Source organism: Microcaecilia unicolor, chromosome 6 (assembly GCF_901765095.1).
Source record: "Microcaecilia unicolor chromosome 6, aMicUni1.1, whole genome shotgun sequence".
Classification (NCBI taxonomy): domain Eukaryota; kingdom Metazoa; phylum Chordata; class Amphibia; order Gymnophiona; family Siphonopidae; genus Microcaecilia; species Microcaecilia unicolor.
The window spans coordinates 290304785-290328224 of record NC_044036.1 but is presented as its reverse complement, the minus strand read 5'-3'; the positions used below and the strand labels follow the sequence as shown (position 1 = coordinate 290328224).

Below are 23440 nucleotides of genomic sequence, written 5' to 3'. Positions count from 1 at the left end.
ATCAGGTTGCCATGTACTATGTCAACAAGCAGGGGGGCACCGGATCTCGCCCCCTGTGTCAGGAAGCCGTCAGCATGTGGCTCTGGGCTCGCCGTCAAGGCATGGTGCTCCAAGCCACATATCTGGCAGGCGTAAACAACAGTCTGGCCGACAGGTTGAGCAGGATTATGCAACCTCACGAGTGGTCGCTCAATTCCCGTGTGATGAGACAGATCTTCCAGGCGTGGGGCACCCCCCTGGTGGATCTCTTCGCATCTCAAGTGAACCACAAGGTCCCTCAGTTCTGTTCCAGGCTTCAGGCCCACGGCAGACTGGCGTCGGATGCCTTCCTCCTGGATTGGGGGGAGGGCCTCCTGTATGCTTATCCTCCCATCCCTCTGGTGGGGAAGACTTTGTTGAAACTCAAGCAAGACCGAGGCACCATGATTCTGATTGCTCCTTTTTGGCCGCGTCAGATCTGGTTCCCCCTTCTTCTGGAGTTATCCTCCGAAGAACCGTGGAGATTGGAGTGTTTTCCGACCCTCATCACGCAGGACGAAGGGGCTCTTCTGCATCCCAACCTCCAGTCCCTGGCTCTCACGGCCTGGATGTTGAGGGCGTAGACTTTGCCTCTTTGGGTCTGCCAGAGGGTGTCTCCCGCATCTTGCTTGCTTCCAGGAAAGACTCCACTAAGAGAAGTTACTTCTTTCATTGGAGGAGGTTTGCCGTCTGGTGTGACAGCAAGGCCCTAGATCCTCGCTCTTGTCCTACACAGACCCTGCTTGAATACCTTCTGCACTTGTCTGAGTCTGGTCTGAAGACCAACTCCGTAAGAGTTCACCTTAGTGCAATCAGTGCATACCATTACCAAGTGGAAGGTAAGCCGATCTCAGGACAGCCTTTAGTTGTTCGCTTCATGAGAGGTTTGCTTTTGTCAAAGCCCCCTGTCAAGCCTCCTACAGTGTCATGGGATCTCAATGTCGTTCTCACCCAGCTGATGAAACCTCCTTTTGAGCCACTGGATTCATGCCATCCGAAGTACTTGACCTGGAAGGTCATTTTCTTGGTGGCAGTTACTTCGGCTCGTAGAGTCAGTGAGCTTCAGGCCCTGGTAGCCCAGGCCCCTTACACTAAATTTCATCACAACAGAGTAGTCCTCCGCACTCACCCTAAGTTCCTGCCAAAGGTCGTGTCGGAGTTCCATCTGAACCAGTCAATTGTCTTGCCAACATTCTTTCCCCGTCCTCATTCCTGCCCTGCTGAACGTCAGCTGCACACATTGGACTGCAAGAGAGCATTGGCCTTCTACCTGGAGCAGACACAGCCCCACAGACAGTCCGCCCAATTGTTTGTTTCTTTTGATCCCAATAGGAGGGGAGTGGCTGTAGGGAAACGCACCATATCCAATTGGCTAGCAGATTGCATTTCCTTCACTTACGCCCAGGCGGGGCTGGCTCTTGAGGGTCATGTCACGGCTCATAATGTTAGAGCCATGGCGGCGTCGGTAGCCCACTTGAAGTCAGCCTCCATTGAAGAAATTTGCAAAGCTGCGACGTGGGCTTCTGTCCACACATTCACATCCCATTACTGCCTGCAGCAGGATACCCGACGCGACAGTCGGTTCGGGCAGTCAGTTCTTCAGAACCTGTTTGGGCTTTAGGATCCAACTCCACCCCCCGAGGGCCCTGTTTGTTCTGTTCCAGGCTACACTCTCAGTTAGTTGGTAAATTTTTTAGGTCAATCTCAGTTATGGCCTCGCCGTTGCGAGGCCCAATTGACCAATGTTGTTGTTTTGAGTGAGCCTGGGGGCTAGGGATACCCCATCAGTGAGAACAAGCAGCCTGCTTGTCCTCGGAGAAAGCGAATGCTACATACCTGTAGAAGGTATTCTCCGAGGACAGCAGGCTGATTGTTCTCACCAACCCGCCCGCCTCCCCTTTGGAGTTGAGTCTTCCCTTGAAGTGTATTGTCTTGCTACATACTGGACTGGCCGGCTCGAGCCGGTTTCGGGCGGGAAGACGGCCGCGCATGCGCGGTGCGCGCGGGCGCGCGAGGGCTAGCAAAGGACTTTGCTAGTGAAGTTTCCGATTGGAGGGGCTGCCGTGGACGTCACCCATCAGTGAGAACAATCAGCCTGCTGTCCTCGGAGAATACCTTCTACAGGTATGTAGCATTCGCTTTTTGCATTCGCCATTCGAGGCCCAGGTGATCACTGGTGGTTGTTTTTGTTGCGCCTGTTATCTAGGAATTTCCATATGTGAGACTTATAGGCCTGCTTGTCCTCGGAGAAAGCGAAGATACTTACCTGTACCAGGTATTCTCAGAGGCCAGCAGGCCTGATATTCTCACTTACCCTCCCACCTCCCCTTGGAGTTGTCTCCTTTTTTTATGCATTATATTGTACTGCTGGTCCTGTGGAATCGTGGTGAGCGGGAAGGTACGCGTTTATGCATGGTAGAGCGCATCTTGCGCTCAAACACCTATTTTTAAGCTTATTACAAGCTCTGGATCGGCAATGCGGACTCCGCATTACCCATATGTGGAAATATAAGTCCTACTGTCTTCAGAGAATACCTACTACAGGTAAGTATGTTCGCTTTTTGTGTAAGAAATGGTGGGCTGCCTTGCACAGGAAATCCTGAGCATAAGGTCTCTTTACAGCCTCTTAAGATGTAAGAGCCTTATCCCTACACACTTGGAATGTCTTATTTGTAGAAACCAAGTGCACAGTTTTATAAAACTTTAGTGTGAATAGACAGTTGCATGTTTGCAGCCTGTACAACTAAACTCAGACCATGTCGTGTTTCCAGAGGTAAAATGGGGAAGGGGTGTGCATTTATGCATATACTATTTAAAAAATTGGTTTGATGGAAACAAATTAACCAGGAAATCGTGTACATGCCAAAGAGCAGGTATAAATGTAATTGCACATTTTGAAAACTGGTGGAAGTCTGCATATACATACTTTTTCACATATGCATATGGGTACAGAAGGTTACAGAATTATCTTCTTAGTTTGTAAGTATGTAGTACTTTGAGAGCTGCTTACAGGTATCTTTTCTTTCTCCCTAGATCCCACCAGCCTCTTTGGAAACAGTGGAGCTAAGAGCTTCGGATTTGGCAGCTCATCCTTTGGAGATCAGAAGCCCACAGGGACTTTCAGTGCTGGTGGAGGGAGTGTGGCAAGTCAGGGCTTTGGTTTCCCTAGCCCAACCAAAACAGGTATTTATGCAGTGTGCCAGGAGTTGGGGCATTGCCTGGAGGGTTCAGTTCTGAAGACTGTGACGATGGTGCCTGGATTGATGCTTCATTCAGGGAAGGGGATGATGCCCTAAGCAGGTTCTTCTGTTGTGAGAAGAGGCAGTGCCTTTGGGGGGTCTGTTCTGGGGAGGGGTCAGAGAAGGGATGTGCAAAGTATGGGAGAGGTCTTGGGTCTGACAAAACAAACCAGCTTTCACCTCACCTTAGGTCAGGGGTGAGCAACCTGCAACCCACCATTGAATTTTATGCATTCCCTGAGACCATGGGAAGTATACACAAAAAATGTCATTAACCAGAGTTTTGTAGATTTTAAATACTGTATTTCACAAATATTTTCAGAATAGACATTCTAGCATTGTTTTTATCATTTTTAGTTACATTTGTATTTATTTATCACAGAAGGTCTATTGAGCTCTGTGCACTTCTGGTTCCGACATTATGTAATATTGCAGCCTTTTAGGGTAGTACGGACATTCATGCAGACCTCCTAGGGGTAGTATGGACATCCATGCAGCGTTGCCCACCCCTTCCTTAGGTAGACTTTGGTCATAGATTATCTTTTCACTGTACAGTAGACTTTTTGTACATAACATTGGTCAGGTTTATCATATGGGATATTGCATGAGTTCTTTATAGCATACTCTTCATTCTTATATGGACTGTCCTCTAAAGGAAAGATGTCCACCTTGTGTGTTGTATTTGGTCATATGGACATCTGTCCAGTGTTGCATCCTGCTCCATTCAACTGACCTGTGACTGAGCAACCATTAATATTATTCTGCTTTCACAATATACGTTTATCGATCTCAGCCATCAATCACATTCTGAGCCTGGTCAGGATTTTGTTTCCCATATCTGATCAGTCCAGGGTCTTCAGTCCTCTGCCGCAGGAAAAAGAGGACTGGAAATGTTTAATGTTAAAGGTAGATGACGTGCATGGCCTTTGGTAGTTGAAGTTTGCTTTCTACAAGTGCATAAACCACCTTCTGTTATCTGCCCCAGCAGATGTCTGGCAGAAGCCTGTGAAAATGGAGCTTTGGTACACTATTAAATAATTCAGCCCTAGCTCTTTTAAGATGTATGTTTTCTGTGCCAGTATAGGCATAAGTGTAACCGAACCATATCAGTTGCACTACCCTGCCAAGGCTAAAATTTCACTGCATGTATTAAAATGCATGTCATTATCACAGCTCTGATAGTGCAACTTTAAGTGCCCTACCCTCTTCCTTCTCACAACCATATCCTCATATGCATTCTCGTATCACTCCATCTCCTCCCTTACTTCCTATCCCCCACCCCTCCAAGTTACAGTTCTCAGAGCATGGTTACTGAATTTCAAAGGTTTACCTGGCAGAGGTCAGTTCTGAGCAGGGGTTAACAACTGTAAAAGTCCTTTGTATTTTATAGTCATGCTGCTTATCCTGTTGTTCACCATTCGCTTCCCAGCACTCTGCCACCCACAGTTTAGGTGCAGAATGTGTGTGCATCATGGCCACGTGTGCTGCAGGAGCAGGATCTTGGTTTATGAATGATGCCCCTGTGCAGTGCAAGCAAAGTGTCTTAGTATGGCTAGTGTTCATGTATGTGGTGAGTTCAGGAGTGCAAAGTTTTATTGTGTGGATCTTGACAGAGTGCGGTATTAATGCATGGTCTCGTATGGTCATATGCACTGCATGTGTAAGATCCTTGATATGTGGATTTGGCTGCATTCAGATACAGGGTCTTAATGTGTGGGTCATAGCCCTGTATGTTGTGGGTGCAAGGTCTCTGTGATGAATTATGGTTGGGTATACTCCAGGTTTGGTGTCTCATATATGGGCTGGGTACATGCTTAGCTTATAGATTATGGATGAATATGCTGTGGGTGCAAAGTTTTGGTGGGTGCAGTCTTGGTGTGTGTATTGTGATCCGGATGTGCTGCGGGTTCAGAGTCTTACTGTGTGGAGTAGGGCTGGGTGTGTTGTTGGTGCAGACTCAATGGGTAGATTGGAACTGGGTGCAATGTCAGTGCAGGGCATGGGCGTAGTTTGACTGTTTTATTGGGGGGGGGGGGCAAAGAATGGGGCGGGCATATTAGCATATTCATTTGCATACATATATATATATATATATATATACACATACACATATATATACACAAATGAATATGCTAATATGGAGGAAGGAAAGAAGGGAGAAAGAGCTGGCTTTTTTTGGCACTCCCTCTTCCTCTCCAGTAGTATTTCCTCACCCCCTTTCCCATACCATGCCAGTGTAGACCTTAGAAATGCATAAGCTCTATATGTAGATCCTTCAGGGGGTAGTGTGTCATGATTTAGGCTCGACACCCTTTCTGATGTTTTAGTGCCACCTCAGTAAGGCCAATACACAATCTCTCCACTGCAAAACACTATACACAAACTTGTGCAAAAACCCACTCATAACCTTACCAAACCATAACAGCACTAATTCCAAGGACATGACGAGCTAAAACTATGCGTGGAAAGGCAACACTGTAATTACACCGGGCTCTAAAACACCAATACACTACCTAATGAAAACAAAAAGGGCTGCAAATACTACACACTAGCAGAATACTGCACCTTGATCACACATGAAAAACACATGACAACAGATATGACACAAGGAACTAGAAATAAAATAATATGAAGGCAAAATACTGAACTGGAAAGTTACCTCAAGAAGTTAGACTCTGCATGCAGCAATACTAGAAAAAACGAAACTTACATGCAAAATATCACAGATGCAAATTTCCAAAAGCTGGCATATTCCAATTAATACATTCTGAATAAAATACTTTTTTCTACCTTTGTTGTCTGAGCATTTAGTTTTTCTGTTCGCTTTGGTCCCAGTGTCTTCTGTTTTATGCAGTGTCTTCTTTCCATTTGATATTTTTTTCACTCACCATGTCCACCATCCTCCTGTGTCCTTATGAGTCCTGTCTACCATCTGTAGCCCTGTCCCTATCCTTCCTCAAGTTTCAGTATCTGCCCTCAAAGTGTTTCGATCCAGCCCTTAAATTCAGCAGTTTTCCCTCCATCCATATCCAGCATTTCTCCTCACTCCCTTCCATCCATCCATGTGCATCTACTTCCTCTGTCTTCCCTCCCCTCCATCCATGTCCAGCATTTCTCCTGTCTCCCTTCCCCTCCATCCGTGTGCATCTCCTTCTTTTGTCTTTCATTCCCTCCATCCTTGTCCTTTCTCCTCTCTTAACTGCCCTCCACTCCATTCATGTCCAGCATTTCTCCTCTCTTCCCTCCCCTCCATCTATGTGCATCTCCTTCCTGACTTCCCTCCGCTCCATCCATCCATGTCCAGCAGCTCTCCATTCTCCCCTGCCCTCTCCTACATCCACCCATAATTTCCTCTCCTCTGCCCCCTCCATTCATCCATCCATGTCCAGCAACTCTCCTCTCTCCCCTGCCCTGCCTACATCCACCCATATCCAGCAACATTCCTCTCTACCCTGCCCCCATTCATCCATCCATGTCCAGCAATTCTCCTCTCTCCCCTGCCCTCCTCTCCATATCCAGTGATCTCTTCTCTCCCTCTGCCCTTCCCTCCTCTCCTCTCCATGTCCAGCGATCTCTTCTCTCCCCTGTCCTCCTCTCCATGTCCAGTGATATCTTCTCTCCCCCTGCCCTCCCCTTCCATCCATGTGCAGCGATTTTCCCTGCCCTCCCTCAGCTCCCCAACCGATAGCCCTCCTCTCCGTTCCTGGCCCCCCCCCCCCCCCCGGCACGTTTAACCTTTTTATTTTCAGTGGCAGCGACAGCAGTGAAGAAGAAAGCACCGCCATCGCTGCCACTGAAAATAAAAAGGTTAAACGCGCCGGGGGGGGGAGGAACGGGGAGGAGGTCTATCGGTCGGGGAGCTGAGGACAGGACGGAGGGAGAACTGCCTTCAGCGTTGCACCGGCCCTGCGTTCTGCCCCCCCCCCCCCCCCCCACACACACACGCACACACAAACTATGCCCATGGTGCAGGGTCTGTGTGAGGATAGTGATCCAGATATGCTGTGGGTGCAGATTCTCCGAGGACAAGCAGGCCATAATTCTCACAAGTGGGTAACTCAACCCACGTTTCCCAGTCCAGAGCTTATAACAAGCTTAAAAGAGCTTTGTAGAGCACGAGCCATGCTCCACTGTGCATGTGCAAGTGCCTTCCTGCTCACCACGAGAGCACGGTTCCCGCAGTTTTTTACCATGGTGAGGACAGGACATAATTTTTTATTTTATTTCCTCACAGCTCAGTCTGGTAGAGCTTTTTGAGTGACTTTCAGCTAGTTTTTTTGGCTAGTTGTCTTTTTCCTGTGTTTCGGGTCTCTCCTTCCCTTCTCTTTATTGTGTTTAGTGAATTTTGCCCGCTTTTACCTTTCCTTATTTTTTCCATGTCATCAGGTTGCTTTTAGGCCTTGACTCCGGTCAGGTTCTCCCTCCATTTTTCTCTGGTGCCTAGCCCCCTTTTTTGACACCATCGAGTCATTTGTTTTGGCCACGAAAGTTTTTCTTTCCATGTCCACAAAAGTTCCCAGCAGCTTTAAGTGCTGTATCCGGTGCAGTTGGACCATCTGTGGTATAGACACCCATTCTTGATGTCTGGGGCTTGACCATAGCACTTCCAACTGTGTCTTCGTATGAAGAAAAGGACTCAGTTGGCCGGAGAACTTCGTGTGAAGATTTTTGGAGCTCAGTCCAAAGCATTGGCATCAACGGCGTCGAGTATTGCAATGGTACTTTTGGCTGCTAGATCTGTTGACACTGGGAGCAGTTGTGCATTGAGTGGGTCTCCACCTGCCTTAGCACCTACTGCTGTGCAGAACCCCCGGGACTGACCTGTGTCGGACCCGACCCCAAGGTGATGGGAGGATTTGACATCGTCCTCTTTCGCACCGAGGAGCCTCGATAATCGACTTCGGGTGAAGGCCAAAAAGTATCAGCATCGATCCCTCTTGATGCACAGTGCCAGGAGCTCTGGGGCACTAAGGGAGTTAGCCCCCGAGAAGCGTCGGTGCCGAAAGGACCGCTCCCCCTCCATACAGGAGATGCCAGTGCCTCAGTCTTCTTGCAGCCAGCCTTCCATCTCGACCCCAGCAGTTCTGCAGGCTGTCTCTGAGCTGATGCCTCAACCTTTCCTGGTGCTGGCCCTCGATGAGCACATCCAGGCCTTGCTCCCATCTGATCCCTCCACAGGAAAGGAGAAAGTCTCCTCCAAAGAACCTTTCCTTCCCTGTTTTGTCAAGGAAATGGCAGCTGCCATTCCATTTTCTTTGAAGGTGGAGGATGAGCCCAGGGTGAAAGATGCTCAAGGTCCTAGACTACGGGTCTCCTCCTAGAGAGGCTGTGATGGTCCCGCTTCATGAGATCTTGTAGGATGTTCTCTTGCAGAATTGGGATTCCCCTCTGTCTGTCTCGGTACTTCCCAAAAAGATTGATACCATGTACTGGATTCACAGTACCCCTGGGTTTGATGAGCCTCAATTGCCTCATCATTCCCTTGTGGTTGAATCCGCCCTCAAAAGGGCCAAGAGTTCTAGAGACTATGCTTCGGCGCCCACAAGCAGGGAAGCTAGAACCTTGGACTCTTTTGGGCATAAAATGTTTCAGGCCTCTATGCTCGTGTCCCATATTCAAGCTTACCAGCTCTCATGGCCTATATTTGTGGGACTTGATGAACAAGCTGCTAGATCTGGCACACTCTCCCTCTGGAGCAAGCCGAATCATTTCGCCAGTTGCCCAAGCAGCAGAAGGCGTGTCGTAAGTTCTTGGCCAGGGGCACCTACAACACTTTTACACTTTCGATGTGTTTTCCAGGGTCTCTGCCCAAAGTATAGTGTTTCATACATTCTCATGGCTGCATGTCTCTGACTTGAAACCAGCGATTCAGCAGAGATTGGCAGATGCCCTGTGGGGGGGGGGGGGGGGGGGGAGGGGAGGGGAATAGCCTTTTTGGAGAGAAGGTTAAAGTCACTGACCAGATCAATAAACATACTGATACCATTCATTCTGTCTTCCTCCGGGCGCCTTCTGCATCTACCTCCTCCTCTAAGAGTTTTTTTGGCAAGTTCAGGAGGGGTGCCTACTACTCGCAGAGACGTAGGTACACCTCCTCCTCCTCTCACCCACCTCAACAGGCTCAACCCCAGCATGCTTGTTTCCATCAACAGCATACGCCTAAGGCCCCAGCAGCTCCCCAGTCAAAGCAAGGAACAAGCTTTTGACTGGCTCCTGCAGTGCATTGCCACTGTGAAAGTGACCGTTCTGGACGACTTGCAGATCAGGGGGAGGCTGAAGTTTTACCAAGAAAGGTGGCCCCTTGTAACCTCCGACCGGTGGGTTCTTCAAATAGTCCGTCTTGGTTACGCCCTGCATTGGCATCAGAAGCCACCAAATTGCCCACTGAGAGCTCATTACTTCAGCTCTCAGCATGAACAGATACTTGCAGAGGAACTCTCCGCCCTTCTGAAGGCCCATACAGTCGAGCCCATTCCACCAGGGGAGGAAGGGCAGGGATTCTATTCCAGATACTTCCTTGTGCTGAAGTAGACAGATGCGTCCCATCCTAGACCTAAGGGCCCTGAACAAATTTCTGGTAAAAGAAAAATTCAAGATTGTTTCCCCTTGATTCAGGAAAATGATTGGCTGTGCTCTCTGGACTTAACGGATGCTTACACACACATCCCGATTCTTGTAGCTCACAGAAAGTATCTACGATTTTGGCTGGGAACATGACATTTCCAGTACCGCATGTTGCCCTTTGCCCTTTCTTTAGCTCCCATTGTCTTTACTAAATGTGTAGCTGTAGTCACAGCATCCCTGCGCAGACTGGGAGTCCATGTGTTCCCTTATCTAGACAATTGGGTAGTGAAGAGCATGTTGGAGGACAGTACTTAAGAGTCCATGCTGACAGAAAGATCATGTTTTTGGTGGCCGTTACTTCAGTTCACAGGATCAGTGAGCTTCAAACCTTAGTGGTGGATTCATCTTATACTAAGTTCCATCACAACAAAATAGTCCTCTGCACACACCATATGTTCCTGCCTAAGGTGATGTCAGAGTTCCATCTGAACCAGTCGATTGTCTTGCCAACATTTTTTCCCTGACCTTATGCCCATCCTGGCGAGAATGCCCTGCACACCGTGGACTGCAAGCAGGCATTGGCCTTTTATTGGGAGTGGACTAATCCCCATAGACAGTCCTCACAATTTTTTGTTTCTTTTTATCCAACAGGATTGAAGACGCCATCAGAGAAACACACAATCTCGATTGGCTGGCAGACTGCATTTCTTTTACTTATGCCCAGGCTGGGCTGATCCTAGCAGGTCATGTCAGGGCTCACAACATCAGAGCCATGGCTGCATTGGTAGCCCACTTGCGGTCAGCCTCCATTGAAGGAATTTGCAAGGCTGCAACGTGGTCTTCAGTCCACACATTCACATCTTCATTACTGCCTTGAGTAGGACACCCGATGTGACAGTCTGTTTGGACAGACAGTATGGCAGAATTTGTTTGGAGTCTAGAATCCAACTCCACCATCCTAGGCCCATTTTATTCTGTTCCAGGCTCCACTCTCACACAGTTTGTATATAGTTACAGATTAATCTGTGTTATGTCCTCGCCATTGCAAGGACCAATTGACCAATGGTTGTTGTTTTCAGTGAGCCTGGTTGCTAGGGATTCCCCACATGAGAATTATGGCCTGCTTGTCCTCAGAGAAAGCAAAGATATTTACCTGCAGCAGGTATTCTCTGAGGACAGCAGGCCTTATATTCTCACAAACTGTCCTGCCTCCCCTTGCAGTTTTCTCCTGTTTTTATTTCTTATACTTTAGTTTTGTACTGCAGGAACTGCACTCACAGCGAGCAGGAAGGCACTCACGCATGCGCAGTGGAGCATGGCTCCATGCTCCACAAAGCTCTTTTAAGCTCCGGACTGGGTAATGTGGGTCCCATTACCCACTTGTGAGAATATAAGTCCTGCTGTCCTCAGAGAATATTTTGTATTTAGGCTTTGTTTACCACCTTTTTGAAGGAATTCACTCAATGCGGTGTACAGTAAGAATAAATCAAATATAATCAGTAGACAATTACAGCAGTAAAAATATTCAAATAACAATACAAAGTATGGGCTTAGTATACTATTTACAATGTCAACACAATACATAATGGAACATTTTAGTTGAAAGTGTAGGGTATAAGCAAAGATGGAACATATAGACAAGTGAAAGGAGGAGTTTTAAAAAATAAGGTGACTAATTGAAAGAAAGTTGCACATGAGGTCAGAGAGGTGGTTAACATGTAGGTAAGAGAGTAAGAGGAGTTATCTGCTACAGGTAAGTATCTTTGCTGTCTTGGTGTGTGCGTTGTGATCTGTATTCGCTGTTGTTGCAAAGGTGTGTGAAGTAGGGCTGGGTGTGTGGTTGGTACAAACTCAATGGGTAGATTGGAACTGGGTGCAATTTCAGTGCAGAGTCTCAGTGTAAGGACTGTGATTCATATATGCTGGTGGTGCAGAGTCTTGGTGTGTGCATTGTGATCCGGACATGTTGTGGGTGCAGAGTCGGTGTTAGAACAGTCTCAGTGGGTAGATTGGAACTAGGTGCAGTATTGACGCCTGGTCTCAGTGTGTAGATTGTGGCTAGTTATGCTGCTGGTGCAGGGTCTTGGTGTGTGGATTATAGTCTTGTCATTTGCTTCATGTTACTGTCCATTTGTTTTGTTTTTGCCTCTGTTTTGCTCAGGTGGCTTCGGTGCTGCTCCGGTGTTCGGCAGCCCTCCTACATTTGGGGGATCCCCAGGATTTGGAGGGATGCCAGCATTCGGTTCAGCCCCAGCCTTTTCAAACCCTCTGGGCTCGACGGGAGGCAAAGTGTTCGGCGAGGGTACAGATGCAGCAAGCACCGGAGGATTTGGGTAAGAGAACGGCTAGAAGTTTACTGTGCAGTAAATACGGACAATCAGTCTCTGTGGGCAGAGTTACACCCTTGTCAAGTCCTGCCTCTTCCTACCACACCTGTTTCCTCTCCATTTATCTACTCCACAATACACACAACCTTCCAGCTGCCAGATATTCCTCTTCCTCCTCCTGTCTGTTTTTCTCCATGCCCACCCTCCCTCCACCCCTTCCCTTTTCATGCTGCTGTTTCTCTCATGCTTTTATGTGTCTTTGTTTCATTTCCCTGCCCTGGATAGGAAATGTCCATATATACTGACAGTGGCCGTTGCTAGCTTTTGTCTGACATAAGCGGCTGTTGTAGGTTCAGTCCTACAGGACCCTTCCCAAGTTCTGGGAGAAAATGGCCCAACATGACTCACACTTTAGTGAGATTCCATGTCCCAACACACAGTTGTCATAGCTTTCCTGAAATACTATAGGAATATGCAGGGTCACCTTACTGTAGTTGGATGACCATGAAGCACAGACACACAACATTACTATCTGCACTGATTGCCTTTATTGGATAAGCCATTTTCACATCCTAAGCACACAAGACAAGAAAGGCACATGTTTTGCACCTGTTTTATAAAGGTAATATATGCGTTTATGTGCCGCCTTATAAAATTTCCCCAGAGAAAGGAGACATGTAATAATGTAATTCCAGTATGTGTGTATTTTATAAGTGCACACAGAGGTGCTAGTCCTACTGCTGGAAACACCTGCACATGTTCTGTGTGTACACCACCAGGCCAGTTTGTAAGAGCCAACCTCTGTGTAGACAGCAGCTCTCTCTACATGCATCATAAATTGATTATTAAATTAGCCCCACCCTGTGGCTCTTTCAAGCTTGTGCTTCTTAACCCTTTCTGTGCTGTTCGCTTGTGTCCAATTATATGCATATGGAATTTCCTAATATAGTGGACAGTCGCACTATAAGGAGCGCTTGAGTGAAGGTGAAAAAAAGGTATGAGGGGGATCAGTTAAAACAGAAACTTAGCCTCAGACAAGGCGGAAAGAGCAGACAAAGCGCCCCAGTGCACATTTCCTGTGGACTTCCTGAGCAAGGAGTGATACTGTGGGGAAGCAATGAGAACATCACAATCTGACCCTGAGAGGGGGGAGGAGACAGGGGGTAGTTTGTGCTGCATTTAGGAAGCAGTTAACTTTCATGCTGAAGAAAGTTCTAGTTCTAGGGTCCTACCTCCCCACTGTTTCCATTTTTAATGTCTGCTTTTCAGATAGAGGAAACACTTCTGAGACCTGCTAGGGCAAAAAGTGCAAGAGAAACCCTGGGACTGAGACTTTTCCTGATCCCTTCAGCATAGCGTTTATTCCGGTGAAGTATTTCCACTGCGTGTTTGCTCCTGCATTTGCAGTGAGACCCTTTGTCCTGGTCTGGAGTTTACAGAACTTGCCAGTGGGTGCACCCAGAATCAGCCTTCCCCATTTTGTGGCCCTGCTTCCAGAATAAAGTTCTTGTTGATAGACTTCCTTGAAATGCTTGAGACTGGAACTATCCAGGACCATCCTCACGTACTTCCTATGCAGTCCTGGGTAATAATGCAGACAGCCAAGCTATGTGCCAACTACATTTCTTAGAGAAGGTGGCTGCCTATTGCTACAGTGAACCTCTAATTGGATTGCAGCAGCTGTGCTTAGTGCCTTCTCTCTCTCTCTCTCTCTCTCTCTCTCTCTCTCTCTCTACATACACAGTTTCAGTGGCAGTGGTAACACCAGCAGTTTTGGCAATCTAGCAAACCAGAATGCACCCAGCTTTGGTGCGCTGTCTCATCAGTCTTCAGGCGGCTTCGGGACCCAGAACGCCAGCTTCCCTGGCTTTGGTTCGAGTGGAGGAGGTAGTGGCAGCAGTGGAGGAGGAGGTGAGGGAAGGACTGGGCTCCAGAAGTGCACATGCTGTGCATGAGACGGCTGCTTGTATTTTGTCTTTATGCTTTTGTTTATTTTATTAAACAGCTTAGAACAACAGCCATGATACAAAAGGAATGACCACAGGGGTTGAGATTCCTTGAAAGGACAAACTTCATGTGTTGACTTCCTTTTGGATCTGTTCAGTGATATCCTCCTCTGAGATATAGGACAAGGAGTATTGTGTAATATTATTTTAATAAGAATTGCTGGCAGGAAGGGGTTAATGCATTCTTCTTTCAGATGTACATCCTCTGCCTGTACCATCTTCTCGTCCTCTCCCCACTATCCTGTGTCCTAACCCTTACCTTCACTCTTCTGGTCCTTTATCCTGGCCTCTTCCCATTCTCAGGAAGTCAGGCCAGCTGCATAGATTGCAAGGTGACTGGCAGTTCAGACGGAGAACAAAATGAGGGGTAAAATTACACAGAAAACGATTGATGACAAAATTATGTGGCCTATCCAGTCTGCCCATCCATACCAACTATTAAGTTCTACAATCCCATCCTCTCCCTCAGAGATCATCTGTGCTTCTCCCATGCTGTTTTGAATTCACATACAGTCCTTTCACCACTTTTTCCATCAAGAAATTTCTTTAGATTACTACTGAGTTTATCCCTTCCCACCTTTGTCCTATGTTCTCCTTGTTCCAGAGCTTCCTTTCAATGGTAAGAGGCCTCCCTCCTGTGCATTTATGCCACAGGGGTATTTAAATGTCTCTCTCATATTTCCATTCTCAAGCCTTTCTTCCAAAAACATTTTGCATTTTATAAATCTTAATTGGTGAGGGAATAGCCATTGTTCCAAGAAATTAGGGGGTGGGGGTGGTCTAGAGCAGTGGGGAATCCTGCTTTCATCTGTCCTAGTCCTCCATGTTATTCAGTAAAGCTCAGTACGAGGTCATGTTTAGCAAGTGCCACATTAGGTGAACGTTGGGTCAGGGAGTTAGGAGGGGCCCTTGTTTGCTGAGTCAGGTGCATTTATCCCCAAAAACTGAATAGACTTTTACTCTTTTTGTTTCAGGCTTTGGTTTCGGATCACCTAACCAGTAAGTACCTATTTCAACCATGTAACCAGTTTTAATGACATCGAACAGTGGTGTACCATGGGTCTTCAGCATATGAAGGCCAGTTCTTACATTTGTGCTCCCCCCCCCAAACACACCACAACATCCTGCTTTTGTTTTTTAACCTTCTAGCTCCTCCTCCAATACTCCCCTGCCCCCTCCTGATCCCCCACCCTACTGGTACACCACTGGCATGAAATAAAGCAGATAAATGGCAGAACTAGTGGAAAAGGGATTGTTTGGAGAGTGTATCTGCATCCCCCCTCATTGTTTTGTTGCTTAGTGTTGACAGGAGATTTTATGATGTGTTAGGCTGAACCAGTATGCATATCCACTACATCATTCCTCACCCCCTCCCTGCCTGAGGAATGGGACAGAGCTCTGCGTATCCCTCCCAGCATCCCTGTCAGTCTGAAGATCAGGGGGCAGCCCTGTGTATCCCCTCATAACAACCTAAAAAAGAGACAGTGGGGCAGTGATCCCATGTTCCCCTCACAGTATCCCCTGCTGCTGGAGGAGCAGGAGATAGCCCTGTAATGGAAATGCTTCTAGGATTGTGAGGATTTTTGAATCAAATGGGACTGCAATACCCCAAGGCAGCATGGCTTCATTAGAGGCAGGTCATGTCTGGTAGATTTCTTTGACTGGTTGATCAAACAGTTGGATGTGAGAGGGTTGCTAGATGTGGTGTATTTGGATTTTAGCAAATCCTTTGACACGGTTCCACACAGGCGACTAATAAAGTGAGCACCCTTGGTATGGGACCTAGACTGGCTGACTTGGTTAAAAACTGGTTACATGGAAGGAGTCAGAGGATAGTGGTAAATGGAGCTTTATCTGAAGAAAGGGATGTTATCAATTGTGTACTGCAGGGATTGGTCCTCAGGCCAGCTTTTTTTAACATCTTTGTAAGTGATATTGCAGAAGGACTACCTGGTAAGGTTTGTCTTTGCGAATGATACCAAACTTTGTAATAGGGTAGATACCCTGGAGGGTGTGGAAGGCATGAGGAAGGATCTAGTGAACCTTGAAGAATGGTTCAATAATTGGCAACTAAGATTTAATGTTAAGTAATGCAGGGTCATGCACTTGGGTAACAAGAATCCGAGGGAACGGTATAGTATGGGGGGTGAAGTGCTTCTATGTACAAAAGAAGAGCGGGACTTGGGACTGATTGTGTCTGATGACCTTAAAGTGGCCAAACAGGTAGAAAAGGCAATGGTCAAAGCCAGAAGGATGCTTGGGTGCATAAGGAGAAGGGATGAGAAGCAGGAAAAAAAGAGGTGATAGTGCACTTGTATAAGTCTCTGGTGAAGCCCTATTTAGCGTACTTTGAGCAATTCTGGAGACGACACCTACAGAAAGATATAAACAGGAAGGAGTCAGTCCAGAGGGCAACTACAAAATTGGTAAGCAGTCTCCGTCATAAAACATATGGGGACAGGTTTATAAACCTCAACATGTATACGGTGGGAGAGAAGGGATATGATAGAGACGTTTAAATACCTCAGGAGGTCAGCCTTTTTCAAATGAAGGAAAGCTCTGGAATGAAAGGGCATAGGATGAAGTTAAGAGGAAATAGGCTTAGGAGAAATCTAAGAAAATACTCTTTCACAGAAAAGATGGTGGATGCGTGGAATGACCTCCCAGTGGAGGTTGTGGAGATGAGGGCTGTATCAGAATTTTAAGAAAGCTTGGGACAGGCATGTGGGATCCTTTAGGAAAAGGAGGAAGTTAATGGTTACTGAGGTGAGGATGGGCTGTGTTTCTGTAGATCCTTCACAGCAGTACTGCCACTGTACTATCAGGTTCCCCATCTTGATCACTATATAGCTATGTAGCCACAATGTTTTTGAGGTCCTCTGCCAGTCCCTCCAATGTTATTGAAATGGATTGTTAGAGGGTTGGCTTGGTATGCTGAAGGCCCCTGGGATATGCTGGAGATGGAGTTATGATCATTACATAGTGGTATCATCTAGTGGCTGGATTCAGGGTCAGGACCAGGATTACAGGGTTCAAGAAAGAGCTCCGAGTTGGCAGTACAAAAGTGCAGTAAGAAACTGCCACGTCCTAAAAGGTCTTGACTTGTAAAGTCAGTGTGTGTAATGAAGGTAAGAGGTAAAGCCTCTGATTACTGACAGCAGACAGAATGCACTAACCAGTACACAGGAGGCTCTTTTTTTCCCGCTTCTATAGTAAACCCGGTTGCATGAGTTAACCCTAAACCCTTTTCTCCCTGTGTAGAGGGGTTGACATGCTTTGCCAGGCTGCTCCCTGACCCTGGCTGTCCTTCTGTTTCAGATCTGCCTCAGGCTTCAGCGGATGGAGGAGCTGAAAGGGGCTGAGTCATTTTTAGTTCTCTATTCAAGAAGAAGCAGTGCTGACCACAGACCACTCAAGTTTCCTTTTCAATTACTGAATAATGAAAGGTCTTTATGCAGCTCATTGCACCACCTTTAAATAAATTGGTTTTATTGCTTCCATGCGTATGTGATGCTTATTACTGCTTGGGGGGCTGGGTGAGGTGTTCAATAATCTGAGCAAGGCATAGGACAAAATGTAGTTCTGATGTTCAACTACAGTGGATACCTGTGCCACCCCGAATAACAGAAATGTTATAATGTGTACAGGCTACAGCAGTGTCACTCACATCCCACAGGATCCCTTTAGACACTTTATGCCAGGAGAGATAATGACCCTAGTGGTTCAGCTAGGCTCCTTATTAGTTCCTGGTGTGACATCTCAAATCCTGAGATGCTAGCTTGATACATTAGACTACTACAGAGCTGTGGCTGCTTTAGTGAGTTAACACAGTAACACACAGAGTATATGTGACATAATTTGCTGTCATAGGTCACTGCCTTGAGAGGAAAGGTGGAGAAATTTCAAAATGTGTTTCCCAGTTACTTCTAGCTAGAAAAGAGTAAGGGGGATAAGCTTTGCAAGCATTGTGATAGAAATCCACTGGCATCCATAAAATGTAATTTGGCTACTGACCCCACCAGTTTTTATTGGTAGGCATAAGCCTTGGTGCTTGTAGTTCCAACCCAGAGAGAGCCCTTGGCTATGGCATAAACCAGATTTTGCCCTTGTACTTAGAGGTCACCTGCTGATGGTGTGCTTGCGTTCTCTTGCTCTTTATAAATAGAAATTATTTGGCCTAAATCCTTGGCCCCCAGATTCCTTGCATTGATGTAGCAGTTCTTTGGCATTTGACACCTCCCTGCAGCGGCAGATTTGCTGTGCTAAGGCACATAAGTAACAACCACTTGTCGTAAATGTTGCTGGCACAGAAAGAATGTCAGACTGCTATGTTGACAATGTAGCAATCTTTTTTTTTTTTTTTGGGGGGGGGGGGGGGCACGAGACTATGGCTGCAGCCTTGCTCTTTGGCAGAAGCCAATTTTTCTTCTTTATCCCAGTTCACAGAGCCCTATCAGCAGGTGTGGTGCACAGTGGTGAACCTGTAAGCTAGAGACTCGCTTCCAGCAGGCTGTGCACTCTTTCACACGTCATTGGGTCTCCTTGTGATAACATTATGGGAAAGAGATCGTCTTAAGTTACTAGGTGGTAATGACAAATATATAAGGATTCAGTAGAAGAGACAGCAATAACATTCCAGTAATTGTAGGGCTAACTGTATATGACGTAAAGCCATAAAAACTAAGAAAATGCTGTGTATGCTTTACGCAGTCCCAGTGGCTTTCCTAGGTGGGCTGCCACCTGGGGCAGATCGCTGCTGCGCACACACCCCCGATGCTTCGCTCTTACCTCCTGGGGGGTGCAGAGAGCAGCCGCGTGGCTGTCAGCTCCACCGGTTCCCTGCCTCGGAACAGGAAGTAACATCAGAGGGAGCAGAGAACCGGCTGGGCAGCTGCTCCCTGCACTCCCTTGCAGTGTGCGCCCAGGGTGGACCGCCCCCACTGCCCTGCCCTGGGTACGCCACTGCACAGCCTTGCCAAAAGCACCCTGTTCTCACCCTACAGCACTCCCTACTGTTCCAGTGCTGAGATCGCTAATATAAACACACAGCTATGAGAAAGTACCTCATTCCTACCTTGCAGCAGCACCGCCCCTTCCACTGCTGAGACCCATGAGCACAGCTCTGCCAATATCTCATTTCTGCCCTACAGCACCTCCTGCTATTCCAGTGGAAACTCCCATACAAAGCTCTACACATGCATTTCAGTCCCATCCTACAGCACACCATATTATTGTAGCATTGTGATCCCTTAATACAATTGTACATCTTCCATTCCAGCACAGCTCTGCAGTGCAACTTTTTCTTAGTGTACCCATCTGTTTGCTACCTCAGTGCTGGGAATAGGTAGGGCACAGTCTGCAGTTGTGCTACACGAAGAGTGAAAGGAACTGAAGAATTTGAACATCCAATGTGGCTGTTGTACTGCACTGCAGGGCTGTGTAGAATTGTAGGATTATAAATCTGTACAGTTATGCTGTCCTTTAGGCTGAAGGACATTTGCTCATGTTGCTATTAGACAGGAAATCTGAACTGTCTGTCATAAGCCATTTGCTTAAAGAATTGTATGACTTGCCTTGTGCAGAAGCCGTATCAAGACCCAAAGCTTGACTCAGAGTGTAGCCTGTCTTGGCTTCTCCAGTTGTAGAAGAGCCTTAGCACAATCTATCATTTTGTGACTTTGCATTGGAGGGAAGAGCAACTGTTCTGTTGCCATAGGTTCAGTCAGTGTGGGGTGTTTTTCTAGTAAAAAAAAAGGTGCTGCTACTAATATACTGGGCTGTCCTTACAGGATGGGGTAGCTACTACTACTACTACTTATCATTTCTATAGCGCTACTAGACTTACGCAGCGCTGTACACTTGAACATGAAGAGACAGTCCCTGCGTGACAGAGCTTACAATCTAATTAGGACACACAAACAGAACAAACAAGAGATAAGGGAATATTAAAGTGAGGATGATAAAATAAGGGATCTGAATAAGTGTTAGGAGTTAAAAGCAGCATCAAAAAGGTGGGCTTTTAGCTTAGATTTATGAGCCTTATGAGAAAAACAGGTCAAGAGGCTTATAGCAGCCAACTAGGCCTAAAATCATAAAACTGTCTCAAGATTTCCCAGTATTACAGCAATACTGAGTTGTGACATGTACATAAGCACCGCCATACTGGGAAAAGACCAAGGGTCCATCAAGCCCAGCATCCTGTCTCCGACAGCGGCCAATCCAGTCTTCAAGAACCCGGCAATCCCCCCCCCCCCCCCCCCCCCCAAAAAAAAAAAAAAAAAAATTTTAATAATGTTCAATGGACTTTTCCCTCAGGAATCTGTCCAAACCCCCTTTAAATTCCGTAAGGCCAGCTGCTGTCACTACATTCTCTGGCAACGAGTTCCAGAATCTAACTACACGCTGAGTAAAGAAAAACTTTCTCCTATTTGTTTTAAATCTACCGTATTCTAGCTCCTTCTTGTGTCCCCTGGTTTTGTTGTTGTTTGAAAGTGTAAACAAACTCTTCACATCTGTGTGCTCTAATCTGCTCATTATCTTGTAGACTTCTATCATATCACCTCTCAGCCGCCTTTTCTCCAAGCTGAAGCGCCCTAACCTTCTCAGCCTTTCATCATAGGGAAGTTGTTCCATTCCCTTTATCATTTTCGTCGCCCTTCTCTGCACCTTCTCTAATTCCTTTATATCTTTTCTGAGATGCGGCGACCAGAATTGGACACAATACTCAAGGTGCGGTCGCACCATGGAGCGATACAACAGCATTATAACATCCTCATGTTTGTTTTCCATCCCTTTCCTAATAATACTCAACATTCTGTGCGCTTTCTTAGCCGCCGCAGCACACTAAGCAGAAGTTTTTAACGTCTTAACAACAACTAGTAAAAAAAGGCCCGTTTCTGAAGGCAAGGAAACGAGCCCTAGGCAGGCAATTTCTCCCCCCCCCCCCCCCGCGCTACGGCCCCCTCGACCCCCCCCCCTCCGTGCCGGCAAAAACCACCCCCCGCCGCCGTTGTGGACTACCTGTGCTGACGGGGGACCCAAACCCCCGACAGCCGAAGTGCTGTTGTGCCCTTCGCGTTGCTTCCTCAGTCATCTTCTCTGGAAGTTCCTCTGCGTGCGTCTGATTCCCTTGCCTTGGAATCAGTTGTCATGACGTCAGTGCGTGTCTGCCTAGCAGACCACCTCCAGGGAGCCACGGTCCCAAGCACAGAACGTTGGAGGTGAGAATTATTATATAGGATGACTCCCAGATCCCTTTCTAGGTCCGTGACTCCTAACGCGGAACCTTGCATGACATAGCTGTAATTTGGGTTCCTCTTACCCACATGCATCACTTTGCACTTGTCAACATTGAACTTCATCTGCCACTTGGATGCCCAATCCCCCAGTCTCGCAAGGTCCTCCTGTAATCTTTCACACTCCTCCTGCGACATGACAACCCTGAATAACTTTGTGTCATCTACAAAACGAAAATCAGATCCTGCAGTGCCCACTAGACTATCTGTTAATGCAAATGAAATGGCTTACTTCACTGGGTAGAGAAAAGCACAGCAATTCAATGCAATTTAAAGAAAAACCTTCTAGCCCAAAATTGTAAAAATAGCAATTTTTAGATTAAGGAATAGGATAGACCCACAGCAAAAGAGAGAACAGTGTGGGGGGGTTTTTTTTTGTTTGTTTTTCTCTTAAAGTTTGTGTTAGATAAGATATATACTCAAACAGTTATAGAAGAAAAGTTTCAGGGCTCTAACAGCCTCAGTCCCTCAAACAGTTTAGTAAGAAAAGTTTTAGAAAACAGGCAGACTGCTACCAAACCAAACCAGCTCTAAGAATGTGAAACAAAAAGAGCTGAGGTAAAAATGCCAGATGTACAGGGGCATAATGAGAAGCAGTGATCAAGGATATCTTGCAAGAGATGGATGAGTAGTTAGCCAGGTGCACAAAAAAAAGAAATTTGAGGGGGGCTGGTCGAAACTTGGAGGACAGAATAATCATCATGGTCAAAACTAGGACAGCCTAATCATTACGGTCAAAACTAACGTGTTACAGATATATGCTAATTGTAACTAATAGATGTTAATGTAAGAGATAGGACATAAAAGGATATAAATACTGACAGCTGGAATAGTCTGGAGGGAGAACTCAGTAAATGTGAAACCTGTTTGATTCACTGTCTGACCTCCCTCTGTGAGAAACATGCTTTGATTGCTATTACCAATACTGCCTGGTGAGTATAGACTTGCATTAATAATTAATAAACTTGAGAGCTGATTTCTCATATATAATGTTTTCTTCTGGTTATTGTTTCCTGACTTATTCAGAGTGAGTGCACAATTTTGGTAATGAGGGAGTCTTGATAAATGAGGAAAAATATATAGGTGCAGCCTTGGGTTATTTTTTTCATTCCTAGATATTTGTGGCTGGACCACTATACTAAGAGGGATAAATATACCCTATAAACAAATCAACGGCCAGAGATGGAGCTTGACGTACCAACTCAGGAAGTCTACTCCAGGCATATGGTGCAGCAAGATAAAAGGAATGGAGTCTGGAGTTAGCGGTGGAGGAGAAGGGTGCAGATAAGAGAGATTTACCCAGTGAACGGAGTTCCCAGGGAGGAATGAAGGGAGCTACTGAGGAGAACCCCCATCCTCCCAAATAGCCACAGTCCCTGAAAAGAGCCACAGAGTTTATGAAAATGTAGAATTGCAAATACTGCACCAGGCTTTAGAATACACTTCTTGTTAAGAAACAAGAACAAGCTGGACTACTACAAATCCCTACACAGAAACTACATGCTCACTTTAGCCACATATGCAAAATATGGAAAGATCCTTACCCATTATTGAATAAATTACCTTGATTTAGAAGCAGAGATCCCAAGAAGCTGAATTTTAACAGTAGTAGAACACCAGAGAAAGACATTCATTTACTCTTCTACTGTGCACATGATTCCAAAGCTGCCATATTAAAGCATTAAACCAAAACTTTTATTTTTGTTTTTCTCTTTATTATCTGGACAGCTCAGCCTTCGTAGCCCATGTCTGCCACGTTTTGTAGGGGCTGAGTATTATGTGTTGCAGCATGCACCTCCACATTTTCCTGTGGGGACTGGCTGAAGATACTATTCCCATTGGTTGGGGGGGGGGTACACTCTCTATGTGCATGTTTGGAATGTGCAGAGCCTGGGCACTTTTATCAATAGTTGGGGAACATGAATCAATTTTAATAGGCAATTGAAAAAGTGCTAGTACCCCTGAAAGAAAGCCATGGGTTCAGTCCTTGG

General features: G+C 46.4%; 1 protein-coding gene across 5 annotated transcripts in view; it reads left to right on the top strand.

The window, feature by feature from the left end:
* NUP214 (nucleoporin 214) overlaps positions 1–17654 on the top strand; it is a 165262-nt gene extending 147608 nt beyond the window's left edge. For 2 of the 5 annotated variants that reach the window (XM_030207808.1, XM_030207807.1), the window contains 5 exons: positions 3052–3201; positions 11983–12154; positions 13893–14059; positions 15129–15153; positions 17473–17654. In XM_030207808.1, coding sequence (XP_030063668.1) covers positions 3052–3201; positions 11983–12154; positions 13893–14059; positions 15129–15153; positions 17473–17506 — 548 coding nt within the window. In that variant the 3' untranslated portion in view covers positions 17507–17654. Of the gene's footprint in view, positions 1–3051; positions 3202–11982; positions 12155–13892; positions 14060–15128; positions 15154–17472 lie in introns of those variants that run through there. The other 3 variants (XM_030207810.1, XM_030207809.1, XM_030207811.1) reach the window with 2 other exon arrangements.
* The last annotated feature ends 5786 nt before the right edge of the window (positions 17655–23440 follow it).